The sequence below is a fragment of the Haliotis asinina genome, chromosome 3 (genome assembly GCF_037392515.1).
Source record: "Haliotis asinina isolate JCU_RB_2024 chromosome 3, JCU_Hal_asi_v2, whole genome shotgun sequence".
Taxonomy (NCBI): domain Eukaryota; kingdom Metazoa; phylum Mollusca; class Gastropoda; order Lepetellida; family Haliotidae; genus Haliotis; species Haliotis asinina.
This window is the reverse complement of record NC_090282.1, coordinates 57,128,140-57,153,210: the sequence shown is the minus strand read 5'-3', so window position 1 is coordinate 57,153,210 and position 25,071 is coordinate 57,128,140. Positions and strand designations below refer to the sequence as shown.

Here is a 25,071-nt window from a genome sequence, read left to right as displayed (position 1 = left end):
GAGTTATAAAGGCAGAAAAGGACTGCAGAGGCTATCGATTCAATATGACTGTAAACCCGTGTATCGCCTTCTTGCAGGGCTATAGCACTTCAGATAAAGAGATGTAAAGAAAAACTATTTGGAACTCATTTGTGGTTTTGGTAAAGCGTTCAGTCCGAATGTAGTACACACGCCCATGTTTCATTACAACAACACGATGATGAGGTAATACGTGTATCATTGGATGTAAATGGACACATTCGTTCGCATGAAATGAGGCAGCTATTTCTTTTTAAGAGGAAATAATTTAATCTTTAAGAGGAGAGTTGGTGAAACAAATTATCCGGAATATTTATAGATTATTGCAGGACACAAGGCTGGGTTTTCTCATACATTTTCCCAGAGGTAATAGAATGTCAGTCCATTGTCCCATAGAATAATGAAATGATTTACGTTCATCGATTCGTACTGACAACAAAAGTAATCTTACTCAGAAAACATTGATCTGATAAAGATTTAATTTTAATGGATCACACATGATTAGTTAAATTTACGTGAAAATAAAGTTTGTAGACAATCCATTACCACGCCGATTGACGTGGGTCTTTCTGAATCTACAATGTGAACAAGGACTTTGAGTTCTCTGACTGCCGTTATGGGAATGAATGTTTCATATGGCCACAAAGCTTGATTGTCAGACTTCATACATTCCAGTTGCCTTTCTTCTCAATAGGTATCGTATATCCTTTAAAGGCAAGAAATATGGTCCAATAATTCATTGATTGTTCTACACAGATTCTAGCTCAAACCGAAAAAACACTTAAGCAGTTCTGTGAAAGGTTTAAACCTTTTGTTTTTGTACATGAATAATGACACTGGCATATATCACGCAGCAGATAAATGCATTCTTTGTGACACGTATTTCGATATGCGTCAGTATGAAAGTCACAATACGTCACATTCTGTCATCCCCCCCCCTCCCCCCCCAAAAAAAACAACAACAACAACAAAACAAAAACAAAAAAAACCAAAACAAAACAAAACAAAACAAAACAAAACAAAAACAACAGCTGCAAAGATTGGACACAATCGGGGTGTGCATATGTGTACATTTACTCTTCCCTACGTTTAAGTCAGGCAACTTGGATGTTTTAAAATCCAAGCACTCTGCGTATATCAAAATGAAGCATGGTGGTTTAAGGCAACATTCAATATGACATGAACAGCTGAAAAGCCGAGAGAAGAGTTCTTAAAGCCTGTGTCAGAAACATGTATATTCCTTTGGGAATACACATATTCACAACCATCACAAACGTACATAAATTAGGACAGAAGCGTTGTGAATGTCAGTCATTGATGCATGCACATGCTATCAAGAAAGTCGATCTGCACGTCCTCAAACGCATATAAATCTTAGCTCGAGAGTTTTGATCAATTGTGATAATAAAGAAATATTACAATCCAGTCTTTTATCTTCTATATTTCCATCCATATCATATATGTCATATGTAACAAAGCGGTAAGAAAAATGAATGTTGTAACTGAACTTCATGAATTCGAGGGCTAACAGAGAAATGCCAAGTGTCAAAGCTACATTAATAATAGAATCAAACAAATACGTTTCAAATATGTTTTGGATTCATTTGCCTTATGTTCCAAATGGAAAAGCTCTTCTCGTTCGCAAAGACAACAGGCAACTTCATAGTCAGTTCTATTCTTACTAGTTCTATCCTATTCTAAATGTCTATACAAAACCACTGTAATACCACTAAGAAATTCAAGTTTATTGTGAGCTCCTATCTTTGGTCTTAAATGTTATTTTCAAACCAACGTTGAATCATATTACGGGTTCGCAAGTCAATAGAATGTCGTTGAAGAAGCGGAGTTAGTGACGTCTTTGAATAGTCAACGGAGATATATTGTTAATGTAATTGAACCTGTTAATCTAACCTTTCATACACTAAAAGAAGGATAATGGTTTGCTCAGTATCTTAGGAATGCTAAACAATAACATTAAGAGTCTTGCAGTATCAAATTGGTATGTAAGATAATACAAGCTGAACAGCTAAACTTTCGTACACTCTTCATGTACCCTTATCTTGTTTTGAGGGTAACGCCTTTATATTGATGCGAATTGCCACACTGCTTACAGGTTCGCAGGCATTTTGATGCCATGCAGCGTGGAAGTGTTGATCTAAACAAGCCATGGACTCCGTACCAAGAGTCAAGAGATGTCTATGAGGAGAGCTTAAAATGTGACTTGCAACATGAATGTGCTGCTTTCAAACATGAACTGACACAATTTATGGTGTCCCCATCGCTGAGGTTTACAAATTTGATCCCTTGTGCCACTGCGTGTGGTCCTGGTCGGCAGGGAATGCATAGCAAATCTTATCCAGGTGTCTCTCATCACACGCCAGTGCGCTCACATTTTTGGCGCAAAACATGTCCCCATAATTAGATCACAACTCTCCGTCTTTCTACATCAGAAATACGTGTATTGGTGCCACATACTTATCAATTATGCCCCCGTCATCATCCAGCTTGCATTATGCATGGATACTGGTGCGACGCGTTCTAAATACTGTTCAAACCTAACGCTCTCGCTCAACATCTCGATGATGTTATTAAATTATTCGCCTCCGATAACATAATTCCCACTGCTTAAGACGGCGATGATAAACAGAGGCAGTACTTGAGTCGCTTCATGTCGGCGAATATACTTGCTGTGTCAAAGTAATGCTTCTATTTACGGCTGCGGGCAGGAACACGTTAAACGTCATACATCAATACTGGATTAAAAACTTATGCGAATGTTTTATGAGTCAATAAACAAGGGAAACAAAGTGAATAATCAATCAGACAAACATACATATTAGTCTAATTACAACGTAACTGACATCCCTTACAGTGTTCAGACAAACCATAATTTGACTGGCAGATCAAGCAGTAAATAATGATTATGTATTTGGTCATCGTATTGAACCAGGAATATATTAATTCAGAGTCGATACGACATGGCTATCACGTATAGGTAATACGCGTGTTATTCTGTGTTAACGTAGGACGATATTACAGCAAACCAGGTTGTGATCAGACAATTGTCTGCGCATCACCCAAGTCTGATGATATAGAGGATGCAACATCCCTGCATTGCTTCATTATCTATAAAATCTGAAATATCCGTTCTTGACGGGCCTGTGTCTAGTCCATTAGATATAATGAAGTATATATCTAAACTGCCGTCATAAAATGTTCGGTCAGTGTGCACCTTTAGACTTATGTATGCCTAAAAAACTCTATAACCAACATTCAATCACACATGATTGTTTTTAGAATCGGCATGCTTGGAAATAACACCGGCTCTAACAGTCTAGACAGTACTTATCACATATGAAATATGGCATTGCTTGTGTCCTTAGAGTATGTCTAGTCATTTCCAATTGGAGAAGTACGTGTACAGTTGTATGGTATGGTTCTGTGTTCACCTAGGCCTTCAAGCTCTCGTCAACTCACTTAAGACACGGAAGCACACGCTGAACATTGGCTTACCAGCCAAACTGAAGCTCGAGTTGAGGGCAATGGAAATCGTTCACTATGGCATCAGTTCCACTGTGTAAGCATTATCTAAAATGATCTCAGGCAAGCCAACAGAGTCCATTCAAATCCTGAAAAACTTTATTCTGTTCAGCTCGATTCCCACGAGCATAATACACTTAATGTGATAAGACACTGAAAGGTTATGGTTGGGCAGATGCAACGACTAACGAGAAAAAAAACGGTGTGAGTTGCTACATCAACCCACTTCTTTTTATAATGATATGATAAGCTTCACTTGTAACGTACGTCCCTCAACTGCAGTCAAAATGAACCCCACAACCATTACAAAAATGGCTAGACATCATCGTCATAATTTGGTAAACATGTGCATGTGAAGTTTTAGACTCAGTGAAAATTCCAAAGCATTTTAACTTTTGAGTATACAAATATTTGTAGAATTAAATGAATCTACACATAAAGGTGTTAAAGAAATTATGTCCACGTGAATCAGTATATACATAAACGGAATTACATTTTGAAGATTTCTCTGGCAAGCAAGAATCTTCAGATTTAAAGTAAGGCGTTGAGGAATCAAACCACGAAACATTGTTTAGACTGCTAAAAGAATCATACATACGGTATATACCAATATATGCCTTATATATTGTTTTGAATACTCTGAGATTCACAGCCGAGATAGTTCAAAACCTTTGATGAATATCTCAGCAATTTAATGGATTTACGTTGTGCCTGAGTCAGAACGTTTAGCTTTGAAAGCAGATAGGGCAGGCAGCAATCAAACTTTTCGGAGCAACAAATTGGCTGTGATGGAACGGTATTTGCCAGGAACAGGATCTGCATAATTAAATATAAATGTTTGATAGAGGACGCTGGCTTGCATCTTTTGGTATAATTTTCAGGAATTATGAAGCAATATCAATGCTGATTCCAGAAAATGCCATACTGTTTCTCGGAACTGGATTCAGGATAAAAGCTATCTGTCGTCTTCGTAAGTAATTGTGTTGTGACACTAGCCATGCTTAAAGGAGATATCCCGTTATGCATATTCATGACTCATAACGCATAGGTATGCCTTCATGATTATGAAGGATGACTCCGACACCTGTTTCAAGCGAACACCCATTCGATGGGATGGTATGTGCATTTTTTCAAAAGGCAAAGGTTCCAAAGTCTGATGTCCAACATTACGTTTCAACAGATGTCGTGCCATTAAGCATTCTTTGAAAAGTCGTAGAATGGTCCTGTTTTGTACGTATACACCGTGGACCTGCATGACATGACCCCAATGACACAACAACTGGCGCAAGTTTGTTGTCCTATGGCCGGCCTTCTTTCACGAAGCACTAAGGTAAAGGTTGCTTCGTGAAAGACATCACTGGCAGGCATGTGCAATGGCAGGTTTCTGCAGATGATACACCCTGGCGTTTACTGGATCCCAACCCTTATCATTACGTGTCATGTTGTTTAATGTTTGAGGTTGGATGGACGTTCAAATGAATGCCTCCAGGCACGTTCATGTTTTTCCATAAAGTCCTGAGACGATCGGTGGGCTGACAAGATTAGCTGGGACTATTGGCGTTTCTCTAAGTACCTGCATTCTAAAACCCATTGGCGTTGGGAAAGGATTTGCCTATTTGCTACCAATGGGAAAAACTTGGTCTACAGCATGCGTATTTGACTTCTAATACATTTCTAATCAGTCTATGATTTGAACTCGGTAGCCTATCGAAAGTGTATATAGAATTGATAGACTACTTGGGCTGACTTTCTTTGAGCGTGTTTTCTGCTTGCTAGATTTGTGTTGTTGATACAGGGCGCCTTGCGTTGCCAAAGATTACATTTTTCTCACAGCAAATCACAGACTGAAACACATGTTGGATACATGTTGGTTCTGTCAGTCGCGTCACACAAACACTACGCCAGAGTTGCAGTGGAGAGACTATGAGTTATTGTGCTGAAAATTGAAAATCAATAATGATAAATTAAATAGCGACAAGAGCGATCGACCTTTCAGTGTCCAAACCAGGAATAAAGGAATAACCCCCTCCGGACCTGCACGAAGAAATCATGGTTCATGTGCAATGTGTCTGGTATGTTAGACAATTAGTTTTTGTTTTGGAAACCTATCTGTCACACGTAGAATGAAGGCTGAGGTGTCTTCAGGCGATCAATCATTTGTCATGATACCCTACTTGTCTTTGGAAATGTCTTTTTTTAAAAAATGTCTTCAGAGGGTAGCATTAAATGCTATTTCTAGAATACAATCGTCCTACTAGAATTTGAATACTAACATTGACATTGATAACATTAAATGTCTGTTACATTGTATATGTTGACGCTTCTCACTGTAACCTTGTACTGCATATACCGCATGCACTGCTTGTACTGCATGTTCCAGAGTAAACTTATCATGGCTACAGATAGTGACTTCTCTCCGAGTTCATAATAAGACGGGAACCTATCCATATGCTCACACCAGCAATGGCTCACATGTAGAATCGATCCTTTCATCCACAACACACCGGAAATGAAGTCATAACGTACAGATATTGATTCAGTTGACTAATGAGTGGACTATCCCGTTTCAGTTGCTGTAAGCCTAGGTGTACATGTGTATAAATGTTCGGGAATCCTGTAGATAATATTTCGCAAGTCGCTAGTCGCGAACTGATGATATATATCACATAATACTTTTGAGGGTAATTTAGACAAATACTTTCCTTTTATTGAATAATGCATACCCGATAAGTCAATCCACATACTGCCCTCTCATAGGATGTTCTATTCTCATTATCAGGTGTATGATGGCTTAATCGTAATGTGTGAATGCCGTGGGAAGCTGATAATGGTCACATTATTTCATCCATTACTACAGGTGGATAACAGCACTACATTGTTAATATACTTGTTAGTGGTAGTTCATGTAATGAACATGCTGGGGTGAAGTTAAACGGTATAAACGGTACCACCAACAGATCCATAACTTACTGTCACTTCACAGCCATTATTTGCATGATTGTTCACTGCCGCATGAAGGGACCATGTTAATTCTTAAAGAATAAACTCGGAATATTTAATTAACGATATGTTTTAAAATAACCTCAAGCGCAAGGGACATTACAGACGTCATTACGTATTTCACACACACTGATAACAAGAACCAAAGAAACTTTATGTGTCAAATGAAAACAATACGCATACAATGACTAGTTTAATGTTATCAAGAAAATTAGTATTAATACGTCATTACTTTTGACTGAGTTTTCATTAGTCGAAAAACCGACCGTATCAGCTTTCACGTACGCAAATCATGACGTCAGTTACCATGGGTACGTTTGAGTACGAGGGGACAGACGAGAATGGTGTAGTGACGTCAGTCCAGTGTAACCTACCACAAAAACGTGCTTGATAGCGTGTTTTGATCATTGAGCGTTGCATCATAAATTAATGATAATATATACCAGTAGTAGCTCGCATGCAGTATAAACTTCATTCAACATGTTTTTATTAAACATTTACGGCAATCGTAAATCAGGGCCTAGATTTTCGAAGCTCACTTAGCGCTAAGACAGTCGTAAAGTAATGTTAATGTATGGCACTTACGACTATCGTAGCGCTAAGAGAGCTTCGAAAATCTAGGCCCAGGAACATAACTACTTATGGATGTCAACTTCTATGAGGAACACAACGTTTCGGAGTAAATAATTATTCCTTCATTATTTGAATGGCATAAGAATTCAATCATGCAAAATCTAGCCAATATCAGTTTATGCAAAGCTTTTTGAAGTGTGTGAATTTAGGGTTTGTTGAAGGGAAGTCACGATGTCATTAAAAAAGATATCGCCAGGACCTTGAAATCGGAAATCTACGGTGGCGATAGGCAACTATTTCAGAAGGTAATGCCATTTCAATCAAAGAACATATATTTCAGGAATCAAAAACACAAATGCACCACAACTGCCAACTGAGATAGATCACGTCTAAATGGTCAATAATGCCAAACGAAATCGTAAGGAACCCTTTCATGACGATGATAATGTTAAGATTTGAATTATTTCACATAGAAAAAGGTCTATTGGGAATGTATCATATAGCGATGATTCACTGCGACACTGTTCCAACTGACGTATTCTAAAATGCCATAAAATTTATCCATCGAGTTCTTCTCCGCGGTTTCATATGATAAACCCCGTTTAATGTAGATTGCCGTCTGTTCTGCGAGGATGATGTATGAGAATATGACTGAAATCCGATGCATGTGACCCTATCCGTTTCCTTCTGTTGGACCATTTTACATGTATCTAGGGAATCCATGTCACCATAACCATGACACAATGCATGCATACCTGTATGCAAGTGCATGCGATCAACTCTGATATGTGTTGCACTGATGTACCCAAAATATGTAAAATCTTTTGCGTTTTTGGACGGAATGAAAATGTTGATAGAAAATGTTATTGCTATTTTTTTAAATATTGTGTGTTATGGACAGGAAAAAAGCAAATCCGGACTTAACCACGTGATGTGTTCTTTTTCCGCTAATGGTTATATTTGCAGTCTTAGACCTCACAAAATAGCATGCTTAATATAAACAGTGCCATCGCATGATATTTAGTCAAACTCAAAAGACTGAAACCAGTCCTTGTAAATAATCGAAAAGACTAAAATGGTATTTCCAGAATACTTACACTTACATTAACGTACAGCTTCCCCAAAGACTTTTCGTAATTAAACAGCTACTGAAAAGACTGGAAATATCAAATTGCGGATGTCATGACAAATTCAACTATACTGATGTTTCCATAATTGGTTTCGATATAAATGGATTGGGGATCATAAAGCTGTAGACACTGAGGAGAACGGCTGTCCCATTGTCTTGGTAACGCAGTTTCAGTGTTTTAACAGTACGAATCCCCATTTGGAAATATTATAGTCCTTTTATCAGCAAGTACCTCACTCACAGGTTTACTCACTCACCCATGCTGACAGGGATTAGCGAGTGCCTGCATTCGCGACGAATCTGTGACTGGACTTCAGATCTTTGTATGACTATCAACACTAACTCTGCACCTGGATTGTCGACTAACAGTAAAAGCTTAAGATATGTGCCTTAAAAGCAATGCAACACATCATTGGGTTTCTTTGTTAATATGTATTTCTACTTTCATCCCTCAACAGCGAATCAGACTGAGGGCGAAGCTACATCTTCATTCCATCACGGATCCTTCAGAAGACATGTCGGCTTTCTGAATTTAATCAAGGTGAGGACTACCAGTGTCATACTTGTGATTGAGAGCCCATACATGCCAAGAGAATGGTACAGTCTTTGTCGGAGGAATTGAAATGTGAATGGTCTCTAATCGACCCGAGCTCGCGATGGGTGACTAAAGAGGCCATGAAAATTCCACGACTAAATGAAGCATGATAAAGGCTAAATTCACTGCAGAGGAAACCATGAGCGTCTTAGAGGAGGACAATTGTTCAACAAACATCAGTTGGATGAGGAAGACTCTTCAACACACAGTTTCTCAGTCCACAAATTACGTATAGCAGAGATCATTATTTCTCATTGAGGGAGCTTTGGCTGTCAAGGGTTTTATTCTGCTTGCACGAGTGGCCCACAACGTTAGATCTGTTAGGAGGATGCCGATGTTTTCAAAGGCTTTAACATTTGGCGCCAGGGGCACTCAGTGGGCTCAGCTGGACCATTTGTACCAAATCGCTGTGTTGGTGCTGATGTTAGGATGGAGATTTAACTCATGTCAGCTTCGTCCAAATGTATCCGAGCCTCCGACGGAGACACAACACTTCATATTATCCAACTTTCATCGCATGCAAATGATGTCAGCTATCAATCTGGCATGGCATATGACATTCTAAAATTAAATTTTATATTAAACAACAATATATCAAAGATGAGAGAGAGAGAGAGAGAGAGAGAGAGAGAGAGAGAGAGAGAGAGAGATATTTTAAAAGCCAAAGAGGAAAAGAAAAAGTGTCTCTCACTTTTTAAAGTCATTCTGGTGTAACGTCAATTTCCTGAGTCCATATGTAACTATTTTCAGAAAGGCAAACGGTTATTACAGAGACTATGAATAGTAGTTAATCGAACGTAAAAACATATAATTGTTTTACAATATCAGTGTCTTATTATTGATTTACTCTGGAAACAAACCGCTGATTTGCAATTTCGGTATAGCTGCGTCTAATCAGGCAATGTTGTTTGCACAGAAACCATTAGAAAACATCTCACCATCATTGATGTTCCATTCCATGGGCAAAAAGAATTTAGTCGCCAATTTTATTTCCAAGGTTGTCGTAAAGAGAGATTATGTCTCTCGACAACACATACTCCTCTTGGAAATAGATTGTCACATTTAGGCTGCGTTGTGTTAGTTCATCGTTGACCATAACGATTACAAGCAGGGGGAAGCCAAGGTCATCACAGGAATATAGCACTAGATATGGTTATGCAGTTGACGTCAAATAGATGCCATGCCGCCATACCGTGAATGTGCCCGTTGTGGACCTTTCACGCATGATGAGTTGCGCTGAATATTGATGTTCTACTTAATTACTAATGATGATACCACAGGGAATAATATGCATGAACTGTTAATGACCTCCTTCGCCATGTGTGTTGTCTAATTAAATAATGTCTTCCAAGCAAGATGACTAGACTCTGATAAGTGTTTTTCAAACAGACATAGATCAACGATAACACTAATCATGAATCTGTCGTAGTTCCGCCACAGTTGTAGAGAATCTATCAATATCTGAATTTACAACGAAAAGATTATATCAAATTTAGCTTGGTCATAAATGCGAGGTTACAACATTTCTCGGAAAATGTGGTGTAATTACGGGTTTTGTCATCATGGGGCCACAGCAATAACACTGATAATAGAATATGAAGGAAGCAATCGAAAGGAGGATAAGAATTCTTTGTTGTTGCCATTTTTTAGGTATTTCCGACAGACACTATCTATTATTTAGATTTTCATAGAGCCTAAGGGTCTGTGGCTCTTCTGAACCTTTATGGAAACTGTACACTAATACAAGTGAAGTTGTTTCAACACGATGCAAAGATAATAGGAATATTAAAAAACGTATGCTTTTTCACCATGCGTATCCTCAGGGGACGTATGTACATACATATCATATATTTTTCACTGACACAATGTTTTCAAGAGCCATTAGATAGTATCAACTAAACGGACGTGAACATGCCTTCTCCAATGATGTGTCTTAATTCAGCACAATCATTGAGCAAGTGATTGAGTGATTGATTGATTAAGTAAATGAGTGAGTGAGGTTTTAAGCCGCATTCAGCAATATTCCAGGCCTGTAAGTATTTGAGTCTGGTACAGACAATCCACAGATCACTCTCATGAACATTCATCTGGGATACGATGCCATGTCTCAACTAAGTCACTGAGTCTGATCATCCGATCTTGTTTGTCACCTCTTACTCAGCACAGTCAGCATGTAAGTGACAAATAACTGAATTGTGAACTCGGGGCCACTTTTTAAATCGTTCCACCAATTTGCCTCGCATGTGTATCAGGATCATTCGTGAGTTTGGTTTAGGTAGATTCTTGATGTTATGACATGGTATTTCCATAGCTTTAAGTTTCGAAATCGTTCACATGTTCTTAGATCCTTCGGGATGATTTTCTTAAAAGCTGTCGGAGACATGTTATTAGGACGGGATACAGGCCCGTTTCCATGAGTGTATCAATGGTCACTTAATATTAAACTTTCAGGACAAACAGGTTGCGAGGCGAAATGGCGGTATAAAATAGCTATTCTTCCACACAAAGGTATCACGGGAGATGTGGTCACACTAAGTGGTTACAGGGGACATGTGGTCACATCATGTAGTTACAGGGGACATGTGGTCACATCATGTAGTTACAGGGGACATGTGGTCATACCATGTAGTTACAGGGGACATGTGGTCATACCATGTAGTTACAGGGGACATGTGGTCACATCATGTAGTTACAGGGGACATGTGGTCACATCATGTAGTTACAGGGGACATGTGGTCATACCATGTAGTTACAGGGGACATGTGGTCACATCATGTAGTTACAGGGGACATGTGGTCACATCATGTAGTTACAGGGGACATGTGGTCATACCATGTAGTTACAGGGGACATGTGGTCACATCATGTAGTTACAGGGGACATGTGGTCATACCATGTAGTTACAGGGGACATGTGGTCATACCATGTAGTTACAGGGGACATGTGGTCACATCATGTAGTTACAGGGGACATGTGGTCATACCATGTAGTTACAGGGGACATGTGGTCATACCATGTAGTTACAGGGGAGATATTGTTACACCTAGTACACTCGGAGGAGTCGTCCAGAACACGCGGTTTGGATTCTCAACTACTTAAGACGCCAGCGATGCCGTTTAAATTAACCTAGAGACTCATATACAGCCTAATACCCTCTGGGGAAACGAATTTGGTTAAGTCTGGTCAGACAGTGAAAGTGAGGATAGCTCCCTTTGACCCTGATGTAGATGAACATTCAAAGCACGTCTTAGAATTTTAATTCTGTTTTGAATAAAATTGGCAGGATCACAATAATAATCTTTATTTGCACTGAAAATGTCACAGGCCTTTAGTACGTAAAGTTATCTTACATTTGAGAGTAACTTATATCGGGTAATCACAGCATAAATGAACAATAATTTGGAAAAAAAACTGGACATTACTGCTTAACAGTGAGGAGAATTATACTAGATTTGGATGGCCGTAGTAATATTTTATTACATGTAGAACCACAAAAAATCCGTTACGTCGCTCTCTTTTTTAAAACTGGTAATTAGTTTGATTCAAGCACATATAAACAGCATAATAATATAAGTAACTTAACACTGTAGTGAGTGGGTATTGTTTTACGCTGCTTTTAACAGTGTTCCAGCAATATCACGGCGGGGGACACCAGAAATGAGTTTACACAATGTACCCATATGTGGAAACGAACTGTTTTCGGCATGACGAGCGAACGCTTTGACCACTAGGCTACCCTACTGGCAATGAACTGTAGTTCAGCTGGGTGCATAGTTCATTTTTCGTAAGAGGTGTAACGCTTCAGTCAACAAGATTGCAGCAGTATCAGAGCGACAGGTAAACAATCAAGTACTCACCAACACAAAGTTCCACACCGATACGCGAAGATGACACACATTTAAATAAGTCACCAAGCATGGCCACCTGATCAATTACGATAACCATCTGAGTACTGCGACCTATTGTGTCCAAAATCCCAATGAAAATCAGCCGTATGAAACGTAAGCCCAACTAGGCCCATAATGCAAATCCCAATGTTAAACGACGTGGGCTCGCTTTGGAGGTAAAAGAAGGTTTCTATGCTTTTGATGACGTAAGCAGAAGGTTTTCCAACGTACGACCCCGCAACCTATGCAGAGTCGATATATACTTACTGTATTTGACCTGTTTCCATCTTTGTAATGACAAAGCAACTTTCAATTGTGATGCCTGCAACTCCTTTTCCGTCCGAAGAAAACATAGAAAACACGTTTCACAACATTTGAATATCAAACTGAATTATCAGTTTGGGAAGAAAATTAGGAACGAATTCATAATGTGGTTTAGAGAAACATGCACTTAGTATTTTCGAGGAAACGGTTCATCCTTTGAAATTAATCGTGCCTGAAGTTACTATAGCATACACAAACAATTAAATATAATTGATACTCGTTTTAGTCAACACATCGCATAACCATCCTTAAGCTACCTTTAGTATAATTTTCATAAAACATACTTTTTTGTCCACTTTTACGTCATAATCTCAATAAATTCGCTGAATGTATTTCCTTAAAACGGAGCATCACAGCGTGTAGCAAATCTCCAAAATACGTAAAGCTATTTGATATGGCTTCAGTCAAACGATGAATAGGGATTAAGCATTCGTTAAAAGTGCGTACGGTGCGATAGTGGGTTTCGGTATCCACAAGAGAAGCCTCATAAATAGATTAATCAATAGGTGTCATATTGTAATCAATTTGGCAATATCATATGGCCGGGATCTGCTGACAAGCCCTGATGAGATAAGTTACAACGCCATTCAGGAATTAGGCTGTAAATAAGGATGTCACTAAACCCCCTGCGTTAGTGTCTAAAGTCTGAAACATTGCGTTTAGATTATGCCATTACGTTACTTTTTCGGGTTATATCTCCTGCCTTGGTCCTCAGCTCGTGCTCTCCTATAAGGATAAGCTCTATAAAACAGAGGGCTGGTATGAATCATAAGATTTAAAATGTCCTCTGTAACAGTTGGGTGTCTTTTACAAACTACAAAGTAAAAGCGGCTATCATGCGAACCATAAAACGTTTTGGAATAATCATGAATTGATTCCGAGATGGTTTTAGCTTAATGTGCCTTTAATGTGTATTGCCCATATTTATATCCTTGAACACCGCCGTGGCACATAGAAACAAAGAGCAAGTATCGTCTGAATGCGAATCTTCAACGGGTTCACCGTAGTTTGGTTTCCACCAACAGCTTGACACGGTGACAGTTTCGCGCGCTGTTCACAGGGACAATTAATTTTCGCTGCACCCAAAGTGTCTCTAGTTTCTCGCTGCCGGCCTTGTCATTCCCATCCTGTGTATCAAGGGTGATTTCCTTCTCGCACAGGTAGTTCTAATCACATTCATGTTACATGGCGACACGTGTTGTGACAAGAAAAATTGTTTTCTTTGAAAATACCTTCGAAAAAAGGAGTCGACTTTGCTTAAACGAGCACCTATTTTTCTGTGCAGTTTTGGCTTTACCGATTGCAAACACTTATAAAAACCGAGTTGTCAATTTTAGGGTTACATACGGTACGAATATACATGCTGTTAGCACGGAAGTTCGGAAATGGAACTTTAGTGCCTTCCTGGGATGTCTGATAGGAACCGCGCTGTAAGTTGACGAATCAAGGACTTGGCCCTAAAGAATCCCCATAGCACTAATGGCTACTCGGAGTCGTTACATTGACCACATGTGATGTCCAGTTGGGGCACAAAGCTCACACATAAACGCGAGAAGGTCGCGTGTAGATTCCTCAGCGTAGCATGTTATGACCGACGACTGTTTATAATGACGTTTGCTTTTATTTGGAGGATATTCTCTTAATAATACCGTCCCATGCGGCACATGAAATAATGCAATATTTTGGGTCTGACCATACGGAACATCCAATATGATGACATCGTTTCGGGGTTATCGATGATAACTGGTTGGATGTATTGACAATCTTGCACACATTTTGGATGAGATATAGTTTGAGCATGAACATTGTGGGGATATTTGTTCAAACAGTCTTACAAACATTCAGCATTTGTTTCGGATGCAGAGCATTTGTTCAGTGAATGCAATTTCCGCCAGAATAACTTACATCACCAAACTAGCCTGGCTTCATCCAACGAGTATTGATTTATTACAATATAATTACATGACGATTGGAATCTCAGATTTGATATTCTCTGCAAGATCTATTGGCTATATATAACCCAGTCGTATATTACATTCCTACCTTCTTGGGCAAAGAACGTAATGTCCAAAGCAATAGTATAGTCATGTATTGCGGAATTTGGGGGAATGGGTAGTCTCGTAGTTAAAGCGTTTGCTCAATACGCCGAAGACTCTGGGTTGGTGTCCACTGGAGAAACATGAGGAAGCCACTTTGTGTTTGTTAAATACACAAACTGTACTCATTCATAAAGTTTACCAACTTTCATGTTGTATATACACTTGGTTTTTTATGAGTGAGTGAGCGAGCATGGTTTTACGCCACTTCTAGCAACATTCCAGCAATATCACGGAGAGGACACCAGAAATGGGATGCATATGTGGTACCCATGTGGGGAATCGAACCCGCGTCTTCGGCGTGACGAGTCAACGCCTTTGCCACTAGGCTACCCGGCGGCCCTTTGCTTCTTGCAGACAGTTTATAACAATACTGAAGAAATAATTGAATAAAAGCAAGTGTAAATGGCCAAAGCAAAACCACTACAAGTTTTCACCATCTTACCGTTTGGATCAAAAAGAAGTTGCTCGTAGCACTGACTATAAAATGTAACAGCTATCTTGGGGCTAAAGGATTCTGATAGTATGGCTTTGCAACTTGACTTAATATAAATTAATTACCTGGATTAAAATGTTCAAAAGAGACATAGCGCTACGATTGTCGTACGTCTGTGTTAAGGTAAGCGTAGTTCACTTTGTACAATGACACCCTGCCAGTGATACGTATGCAGTACGGACCTTGCGTTTTTCGAAGCATAATGTACAGGAACAAATCCTCATTACGTTTAGTAGCCTTCTTTGCAACATTTGAAGATCTGTAATGTTTAACAGAATGAACTTTGTAGTGTCATTAACCATCCATTATGGTATCGGTAGTGGTTACTGGAATGATCCAGGTTATACAGTTATTCAGTATCGCTGGGGGTGTTATTGAGTGTGGTTTGTAGTTTTATTGTGGGTAGTGTATGGTGTCATTGCTCTGTTAGGAGTCATGGTTAATATAGTGAACTTGGGTGTGTTGTAAAAGTGGTTATTGTAGACTTGTATGTAGTCGGTCGTGTCGTTTATGCAGTTGCTTATACAGTAAAGTTACTGGTGTATTATTAAGCAGCGTTTAGGAGTACTAAGGGGTCTAAACAGAGACAACGTGGGGATATTTTAAGCAGTGTTTATGGTGTGATCACATTTTTCACAGAGAGAACTTGAAGGTGTTAATATGGTCAACAGAACAAATTGTGTGGCTTGACAAGCAGGAGTTAAAATAATGTAACCAGTTGTACGAACACATGTGAGCGAGCTGGATATGGTCGTGCTATATATGTGCATTGAATAAGTTTCGAAAACGAATATGAGAAAAAAGACATTAATATCATTTCTCTCTACGTACATTTGTCTCGGGGGACTTATGGCATGGCGGTTCTGAAGGCTATGAAAGGCCATCATGTGCATTGAAGTGCCATCGCCTTTCAAGACGTGTCAGAATCCTTGCAAACCCAAAATGTTGACAGTCGGTGAAACCACTAACCGTATTTCAATATGTGTTCCTTACAGGCATGTATGATGTGTCTTTGTTTGTAATGATGTGTCGTCCCTATTACGCCATGTTTTAACAAAGTACTTATCTCTAATGTCCTGTGGCGTTATGTATCAGAGCTACTAATCTGAGACCAAGGCTATACGGGAAAACTACAGAATATCATTTTTGCCGGGGTAAAGCACGTGTTTGCAGCGTTTCTTCGACACGGGCGATGGGCAAAATTGTAAAGTTGTATCTAATAGAACTCGAGGAGGTATAAAGTTCTAGGGATTTGAAAGAATTTTTTTTCAAAATCGTCGGCGCCATCACGTCACATCACCATTCTATTTATGCATGGAAGTAAGAAAAGTTCTGTTTATTGGATGTATGACCTGAACAAGTCATACATACCTACTGATGGATCAAACAATGGCTTAAACAATATTACCGTCAGGACACACCTGACTTGATGCCACATGACGGATAGGTCGGTGGGGGTATCAAGATTTGGGCAGGCAATTCGGGCATCTTATTGAAACAGTAACATTCAGAGATACTGCGATCAAATCATCGCTTTCACGAGCGAGCATCCTAGTTTATCCCAGCGGGTCATTACCCGTCCACATGCCGTGTTAGCAAACCGTTAGTTGCTTTGTAGAAACAACGATCATGTGCTGGACTGCTCGAAAAGTTCACCTGACCCCTCCCACAGGATGCGCATGAGATATCGTCGTATCTACGTAGCTGCTCGACAACGACACCCACACCGTGAACTTGCTGCTCTCCAGTGATGGAATGGCATCGCCATAGCTAGTGGAGAGGGCGATGCATGGCCGCAGTGAACGTCAGTGGAGTCACAACCCGTTTTCCGTCTGCATGTTGAGCTACCCCTTCTTCAATTAATACGGAGTTATAATTTCCGATTAACAGAGAATCAATTAGACGTTTTCTATCTATTTCACAATGGTTTGAGCACAAACTTATATCACTCTTGCAGTGTTGACTGTTCCCAGATAAATCAAGTTTGCTTAGCCACTTTTGAACAGTAAGTTATCTGATCATATCAGTTTGAAAGAATATGGTTCTGACATGCCTCAAATTTCGAGCACCTATTTTCAGGTATCCCTTTTCAAAGCAACAAACGGCTATGAAGCAGAGTCTTCAATACAGCTGACACAGCTGCATCGCGGCATGAGTAACCATCTATGGTCACGTAATCATTTCTCTATACGCGTCACAAAACATTTATGGAAGTTAAACGATTACAGAGAAAACACATAACGACAATTGCTGAAGTGATCTCCGTTATGTGTCACCCACCCACAATACAACTACGTTATATTACATGTTTTCCATCTTGCCACCTAACTGGGGAAATAGCGCTTGTTATTACAACTTAGTCAGTCGTGAAGCAATTTCCTTATTCTGTAACAGATTATACAGATTTTATGCTTGAATTATGTGTCTTTTATAAGAGAGCGGTTTTAGGAGAAAAAAAAGGATCTTGAGATTCCTGTGTCTCAGATTCGTTCGCGGATTCGTTGGGATATAAGATCTTGTGTTAAGATTATAAACAAGTTTGTTCTAAAACCGGAGATGAAGATGTGGACATACGAGCTCGTACTCACACTATTTTTGTGTTTGTGAAATGGTGTGGTGTCTCGTCTTCTGTGTCTCGTTACAGCATATCACATCACGGAATATAATTTGCCATGTACGTTTCAGTAACAAGTCAACGTTCTGAACTGACATACAAGTTCAAGAAGGCTCTATAGTTCTTGTAGTAAAAAGTGTTTCCTAAACTACCGTGAAAATATGTGATATAAAGCTAATTTGAAGCGTGTATACCTATGCTCTTGGGGGGCCTCTTCCTCCTGCCATGGCGAACCTTCATCCGTCTTTTGTCCTAGTACGATTGTCTGACGGGTATTTAGTATCTAGTGGTACGCAAGTAATCCTCCGCGGTCCACATGTAGTTTATGTATAGTACAGAGCCACACGAAACATATATTCTCATCAAACCAGTGTTGGTCGCACAAGCAATGTTCCCGAATTCACTACAAAAGACTACAGAAGACAGCAAATATAAGCAGCATTGCACAAATCAAGTGCCGGCGTTTGAAAAGAAATGAATTAGCTTAAATATAGTTAAGCCTCCGTTCCGAATGATACATCTTAACCCTCATCCACACCAAACAATGGAAAGACGAACAACTCGAACATAACATTGTTTGAATGGCACACTGTGACATTCAAGCAGGTGTGTTTGATTCGTTACAGTTCGCTACAGTATTTAGTAAGAAGATATGTGCACCGTTCGACCACCGTCTATTCGATTAAGGTTACCAAATACTGCATGCAAACAACACCTGTTATATCAACAAATTATATGCTTTGTGTCCGGTAGCTTACACATATAATGCCATTGTTTAAAGTGCAAAGAGTGGGAATCATCGCTTGGAATCATCAATAATGTCAGAAAGCAGCCAAAGGTATGTTACTTTGCTGAATCGTGCATCTTAAGTTAAGACCAGATAAATCATCAGCTATAGACGAATCGATCACTAGAAACCAAAAACACTCTCTTCAATAACACTGCCTCCACCCACCCCTCCACCTACATACACATACTCCTCCTCGGTAGAAAACAAATGAAATAAATCATTGAAATTCATTTTCAACTTTTCCAAAATAGTAGGTGTTTTTACATCGAAAATGTTTCTGGTGTTTCGCACTCAATTACTAGAAACACATCACTTATTTTGATTACATGACTTCTACATTGCGTAATTAATGGTTACGGTTAACCCCCAAGGCAAAGAAACGGTTGAGATAAAACTAACTCATAGCAAACTGCGAGGAAATGTGATTGAGATGATGCTTAAAATCCGATTCGTTCGCAGACAAGACATATTCGTTGGCGGCAGGAATGCGCTTGATAAGTTCTCACTAACAAACCATTCCGTTAATGCATTCTTCAGAAATCTCCACATGTTCAATGCTTGGACAAGGAATGTTGAAGAGAACACGGAATGCTTACGAGGTAGCTGCTTCACCAGGAGTTGGTAGCATGTAAACATCCTTCTTTCGGTCACCCAAGTCCACATCAACTCATTAACTTCCCCAAGGGTCCAGAAGTATCTGTTTTGATTGTTTGGAGTATTTATGAGATACATGATACATCTTCTTTCGTTTGATGACTGAAGTTACCTGTGTACGCAATGATATGCAACAGCCTTAAAAAGGTAGGCAGGCATTTGAAAAACAAGCGTTTTAGAAAGTCATACCAGATTGTGGATTCATCATTGGAAGAGAGATATTATCGATGTTGGGCAGAAGGCATACGTCGATAAGGTCGATTATGACGTATAGCCAATTCAGTGTTCCATGAAACGCATGAGTGTATCTTTGATCAAGAAGATCATTAGGACCTTGTCTAGGTTTTTCGCTCACCTTGTTCAATAGAACATTGCATATTTATCACATTATGCCTGCTTTGTTTTGGTTGTTGATTGATAAGGCTCCTTGGGATGGTGGCATCCAGCTGCTACATCTTGCATACATAGACAATAATATGGACATCAATTATCAACCCTCCCCTCACCCTTCCACACACACACACACACACACTTCCCACACCCCATAAGATATTAATGTGTACAATGGACTATGAGAGTAAGTACAACTTTGTCCTAGGTGACTTGAGCGTCTGCTTATAATCTATTTGTTATGAATAGAACTGATCTTCAGTTACCCATGTTTGTTGTAAGAGGTGACTAACGGGATCGGGTGATCAGGCTCGCTGACATGGCCGACATAATTATGCCATCGTATCCCAATTATCGTAGATCGATGTTCATGCTATAGCTCGAATATTGCCGAGTGCAACGTACAACTACTCACTCACACACTCACTTACATGCATGCGTCAGCTGATATTCACAGATGCCGCCCATGAGATTAGCTCAACCTGAGCATAATGTCCAGAAAAACAAGACACGAAGACACATTGTTTCTTCTTGATCATAGACACAAGCACACAGTACACTTAAAGTCATCGTATTATTTATTTATCTAGTAAATTTCGTGAACCTTAATTTATAAATAATGATACTACTACAACTTGTGTTAAACCATTGATTGTGTGATGCCCTCCATTTACAGATGTAGCCAGGAACAACAAATAGACAGAGGACACTCAGCGAGGATGCATAAAATGATAATGGCTGTCTGCTGACAGTCTGCAGTGAGTACACCTTTATTGCTGTGTAGGTTGAGACCAGAGTGTGTGTCCTGGCATCAGGGAGTGTGGAACAAGTATGATACACATCATTAAGCCATAATTGAGACGTGACCTTCTACAAGGGCATGCAATGTGGTCTGGTAGATACATTGCTACCTGACACTAATCACTGTTCTCCCGAGTGAAAATAACATAGTCTATCCAATAGTCATTTATTGGAAAACACAAATGTCAATGTCTGTTTCAGATATGCTGTTGTATATGTAAACGTTGTGTTTCAGTTGACAGAACTGACTTGTTTGCAAAGGTTATTAAATCAGGTAATAGTCATGCATGAATAACCCTGAATTACAACTTCTAAGTCATACTGTAAAATCTCTTCTATGAGTGAATTTGGTTGATTCAGTTTTAATGTACGCCGCATGACAGCATGCCTTAGCTTTCAACAGTATTTTGTTTCACTTACATCACAGCATGTCAGTTTAATATTGTAAATGGAATCCAGTGATGGTGTGTGCATAGAGCCCAGTTCACGAATCAGTTGAAGTTACGCGAAGATGGTCGCGGACAGTCCAAGAACAGGGGACAGTGTTTGGCAGTTTGACTCCTGAGAGTTTCTTGAAATTCGATCCTCACCCACAACGAAGCACACGTGGCACATATGGTCTCACCGTGGACAAATGAGTTTGCTCATGAATTGCTAGCAGTGAGAGAGTGAGTTTAGTATTATACCACACTCGGCTATGTTGCAGCTACATGGAGGTACTAGCAGTGAATGGGTACCCGCTGGGAAAAGTCATGTGACAGTTAACATTCTAGCGCCTAATAGACAGCTTTGGTTTCTAGGGGTAATGCTGTATTACTGCTTTGGGCATCACTAGTGCCTGCAAACTTTAAAAGTGGCTATTATTATAAGTCCTAGGCATTAGTTGTGCCACGGGTGTGGAGACAACAAATCTATTTTGATCTTGAAACATACACGGACTCGGGCATCGACTCCACCCGTGCCCCCGCTGCTAGTAATGAGTTGACTGAGAAAAACTCATTACTGTGACATATACAGGGTATGACTCAAGAACCCAACAGGACGGACCTGGGGGATTACTGAAGATTACACTATATCACCTAAAATACTTTTAACATTTTAGAACAGCTGCTGATATTATTGCAACGACCATATACAGCCAATGCACGTACCTTGTTGTACATTGTCAAGCAGCTTTACGTAACCACTATGGACTACTGGAGACCAACACTTGCATCAGTTCTCCATGCTTGACGACTCTTGCTGATGTTTGCTCAATCGATCAAAGAGGCGACAAAAGATTTCAAAGGGTCCCATATTTTTGTACACCGGATCTCTTTCGATAATAATCCAAATCCTGTCCCAACGATAATGTTTGATCAAGGCATAGGAGGAAGTTTTGAAGCGCAACAGAACATCCTTTTGCGTACACTTTTCAGAGGAACAAGAAACGAAGGCTGGTGCAATCATCTAGTCGACACAATTACCGGACAGCCTTGGGTCGTTCACAATGCTGGGTTGATTAATTTTGATTGCACACTGTCTAGAAGCTTGTACGTAGCGAATGAACAAAATTTCACCCAGTGCTTCAATTAAGCCAATGGAACAAAATAGGAACTCGAGCCTGACCAATTTATCCATGCCGGTGTTGCTGCAAACGTGATACAGGAGTAATATAATTTGCCAGTTAAAAGACCGGGGATCAATAGAGGATTTTCATCTATCTGAACAGGAACAACTGTGGCTGAGCCAGTTGATAAAAACTCGTAAACATATATTCAACCGTCTGATCCCAGGGTCTTTAAAGACTCTCAGTGTGCAGACGTTTATGTACACACAACCTTGTAGAGGCCATGCGAATAACTAACGCTGCGATGACTTGTCAATGGACGCAATATTTGGGATTTGATTTATAGCTTATATCTTCTCTCTCTAGATTTAGCAGATCATACGTTATTTTACTCGATATCACAATGTGTTTGCATTACATTTCAAGGGTATCTCGGAGGAACCTTTTCCAACTGTTTCAATAAAATCAATGCTGAGCTTTAGTAGAGTTACAGAACGGGGAGTGGATGGGAGGGGAAGGTTGGTCGGGGTGATGGGGAGTGGGAGCGGGGGGAGGGGTGTGTGGAGGGATGTTAGACCGCGGTAGAAAGCGTGGGTGAGTTTAATATGGGAAGAGGGTGGATGGAAAAGTGATGGGAGGAGGAAAAATAGATGTAAATCTAAATATACATCTCCATGTTGTAAGACCCATGCAGGATGCCAGAATAGTCTATCTTTTTACGTTCGAGATGTTCACATCGCTAAAGTGTATGCACCTAACTTTAAGGACTGGTCTTGTTTACCGAGATGAAAATAGCTGTGAAGAAATACATATACACAAAGAGGCATATTTGTTGGACCTACATTAAACAAGTGCATAAACAGAACTTAAAATTCCATGCTAAACGATAGATGCTAGTTTGAGACAACATGCGATATCCATACCCCTACATCTCGAGTTGACGTTAAAAGAACTTCAATCATTTTAATGAAGCGATTCATACATGTTGAGTTATTCCTCGGTGTGAAATAACATAAAACCAACATCAATCAATGAACGCATCTACGCTGGGCTCATCTACCAACGTTTTTCATTTCACAACCTGAGCTGCTGTTCGCGTCATGTGCAATATTCGGAAAGTTGGAAAATCGACATATGTACCATCTTGTAATGTAACTTCACGCTACACTAACAAAACCAGACATACAGCTTCAAATACATTATGGCTTGAGGCAACGTTTGGAATGGAGGATGTAGGTATAATTTTAGTTGTTGCCGTGAGGGTTTCGCAAAACCATTGTTTCGTAATCAAATATGAATTGTTCAATAAAACATCCCGCAGTACACGGATACAATTCCTCTCTGCTGAGTGTCGTAATAACTACTTAAAAGGAAGTAAGGTATTGATAATAACACGAAGGGAGCTTTTTGAAGGCACAACAGCCTTGGGCTACACTGTATTCTAATTGTATCGTAATTCGCACCTCACCGTGGCTAACATCTTGTCGGATAAATCGTTGCTTCGTGGTAGTTTAGCAAACTGTTGGATGAAGTGATAATGAACTTCATACAAAAGGACTGGAGAAAAGGGTTGATTGATGTCATTTCATTAGGGCAATTGGTCATGTGATGTGCATTTGCATGGACGTTGTCGATCATTGGTGAAAGGGAATATTGCCAGATTGTTGGCGTGTCTACTGCTGTAGATATATATTAAACATGACTCATAGAATTTACGGTACATATGCATTGACTTTTGTCACTATCACATTTCATGAAACGATATTGACACCTCGTAGTCGCTACAATATCTATTATAATGACTTGTATAAATGTTAATTGATGTCTGTGAAGCAAATGGCTTAGATATTCATCAACACATGCATGGAAGCTAATGTCAAGAACCGTATGATAATACCGTTTGTTTGGTGCCCGAGTACTTTAACCTTACGTCACACAAACTGGTTTGTAGACGCAAATGGTTTGCTTCAAATACAGTTAATGTGATATCATTGTAACATCACAGTCACGGTCACAGTCAGTATATAACATATTTGGTTTTAGAAAGTTGCAATCGTAAATATAATTATTAATAACGTTAGTCGTTTGTAACTACCAGCTTAATTTCCCGACTGCACACAACAAAAATCTTCTTGCATCATGAAGATCATCAGTGATCTTGTGGAAGCTGATGAATAATCAAGCCTTATGCAAAGTACAAAACCGATGTAACTACTTTCCACTTTATCACGAAGTTTAATTGCTTTGTTGGTCATAATATAGGCATTAATCACAAGAAAACGGACGGGTTATTTCAGGAAATGGTGGGCCAATGCTAGATCCTTATTGGTTGAAATCGCCTCTAAGATTGATGTCCGTTTCCGTTGTCTGGCTGTGGAGATCAGACCCAAAGAAAACAAATTTAGGTAAAAGTCGATTGTGTTATAATGTTGAAATGTAGCGAGGGGTGACACTGCTGTAGTGTTCCTTCCGATCAGGAATTGCGGTTGCTTAGTTTATATTGTTGGACTGGTCAGGTTGGGGCGATAATGACATAAATGTGTTGTTTGATGGTGGGATAAAGCCTCGAGCCATGTTCAATCTCTCTGAAAAAAGATTGTAAACATTCATGTCTGT

The 25,071-nt window shown here is 39.6% G+C and overlaps 1 protein-coding gene across 1 annotated transcript in view; it reads right to left on the bottom strand.

The window, feature by feature from the left end:
* The window catches only part of LOC137276921 (zwei Ig domain protein zig-8-like), a 52,860-nt gene that overhangs the window by 22,372 nt on the left and 5,417 nt on the right, over nucleotides 1-25,071 (bottom strand). The window contains exon 2 of the mRNA XM_067808568.1: nucleotides 17,029-17,031. Coding sequence (XP_067664669.1) covers nucleotides 17,029-17,031 — 3 coding nt within the window. The remainder of the gene's footprint in view (nucleotides 1-17,028; nucleotides 17,032-25,071) is intronic.